This window comes from Palaemon carinicauda, chromosome 3, assembly GCF_036898095.1.
Source record: "Palaemon carinicauda isolate YSFRI2023 chromosome 3, ASM3689809v2, whole genome shotgun sequence".
In the NCBI taxonomy this organism is placed as follows: Eukaryota; Metazoa; Arthropoda; class Malacostraca; order Decapoda; family Palaemonidae; genus Palaemon; species Palaemon carinicauda.
The window spans coordinates 121549221-121550739 of NC_090727.1; the positions used below are offsets into that span (position 1 = coordinate 121549221).

Genomic DNA, 1519 nt, shown 5'->3' on the forward strand with positions numbered 1-1519 from the left:
ATGGGATACTGGGAAGATCCTACTAACATGGCCAGTAGCGGTATGCCCTCAACAAACCCCTACGGGAACTACACCGTAGTTGACACGGTGCCCCATAACCTCCTCTATATGGTTGATACCCACTGGTACCAGTTTCCTCCTATGAACCCTCTTTGGTATAATCTGATCGCATTTTGGATGGTCGTCATGGGCTCCCTTGCTATTGGGGGTAACTTCGTTGTCATCTGGGTCTTCATGAACACCAAGTCTCTCCGAACTCCTGCTAATATGTACGTCGTGAATTTGGCTTTTTCCGACTTTGGAATGATGCTTACCATGTGCCCACCAATTCTAGTCAACTGCTATTACCAGACGTGGGCTTTCAGCGATGTCGCCTGCCACATATATGGAATGTTGGGTTCTGTCTTTGGAACAGCATCTATTTGGTCGATGGTTTTTATCACTTTGGATCGTTACAATGTCATCGTGAAGGGTCTTTCAGGACAGCCATTGACTGCCAATGGTGCTTTACTGCGAATTTTCATTGTATGGGCACAAACACTATTTTGGGGTATTCTTCCTCTCTTTGGCTTTTGTAGGTATGTTCCTGAAGGCAACATGACCGCCTGCGGTACTGATTACCTCTCTGAAGATATTTATAGTCAAGTATACCTGTATCTTTATGCCGCAGATTGCTACATCCTTCCTCTATTCTTCATTATCTTTAGCTATACATTCATCATGAAAGCTGTTTTCAACCATGAAAAACAAATGCGGGAACAAGCTAAAAAAATGGGTGTAAAGTCCCTGAGAAATGACCCAGAAGCTAAAAAGACTTCAAACGAATGCCGTCTTGCGAAGGTTGCCCTAACGACTGTGTCCCTATGGTTTATTGCGTGGACTCCTTACTTTGTCATCAATATGGCAGGTCTTCTATACAAGCCTATGGTCACTCCTCTGTTTTCCATTTGGGGTTCAGTGTTTGCTAAGGCCAATGCAGTGTACAACCCTATTGTTTATGCTATCAGTCATCCCAAATACAGAGCTGCTATGGAAAAGAAGATTCCATGCCTCTCATGCGCTACTGAAAGAGATGAGGATGCCAGCAACGCCTCTGATGCCACGACAGTTGCATCTACCAATGAAAAGGAATAGAAATCTCCAGGAAACACACCATTCAGAAGCATTGAACTGTTTTATAATGATATGACGACGAAGAACTCATTGTCCCATTTCCGAAGCCAAAACGATGGCAACGATCAATTTAGTTATCCAGATTTTATTGTTTTTCTTTTCATGAATACCTTAATAAATCCTTTGCATTGAGAAAGAACCAAAACATCTGTTTGATTTTCCATATCTGACTTTTGATGTACACTCAAACTTGAGAGTAAAATATTTCATATAATAAGAATACAAGATGACTCATATACTAATTTACTCGGAAAAAAGTATAATGAAAACCGTAGAAATATTATTTCATTTGTTCAGACCATTCCCGTTATTCTTATGTATATTATGCTAATTGTGTACCTGTATA

At 40.8% G+C, this 1519-nt stretch overlaps 1 protein-coding gene across 1 annotated transcript; it reads left to right on the forward strand.

The window, feature by feature from the left end:
• LOC137637837 (rhodopsin-like) lies at positions 1-1318 on the forward strand. The gene has a single exon (XM_068369947.1). The coding sequence runs from the start codon at positions 1-3 to the stop codon at positions 1132-1134; it is 1134 nt and encodes a 377-aa protein (XP_068226048.1). The 3' UTR covers positions 1135-1318.
• Positions 1319-1519: the final 201 nt, after the last annotated feature.

Excerpts from the sequence above, each read along its gene's own strand:
- LOC137637837 (XM_068369947.1), top strand. The coding sequence starts at position 1 with ATGGGATACTGGGAAGATCCTACTAACATGGCCAGTAGCGGTATGCCC.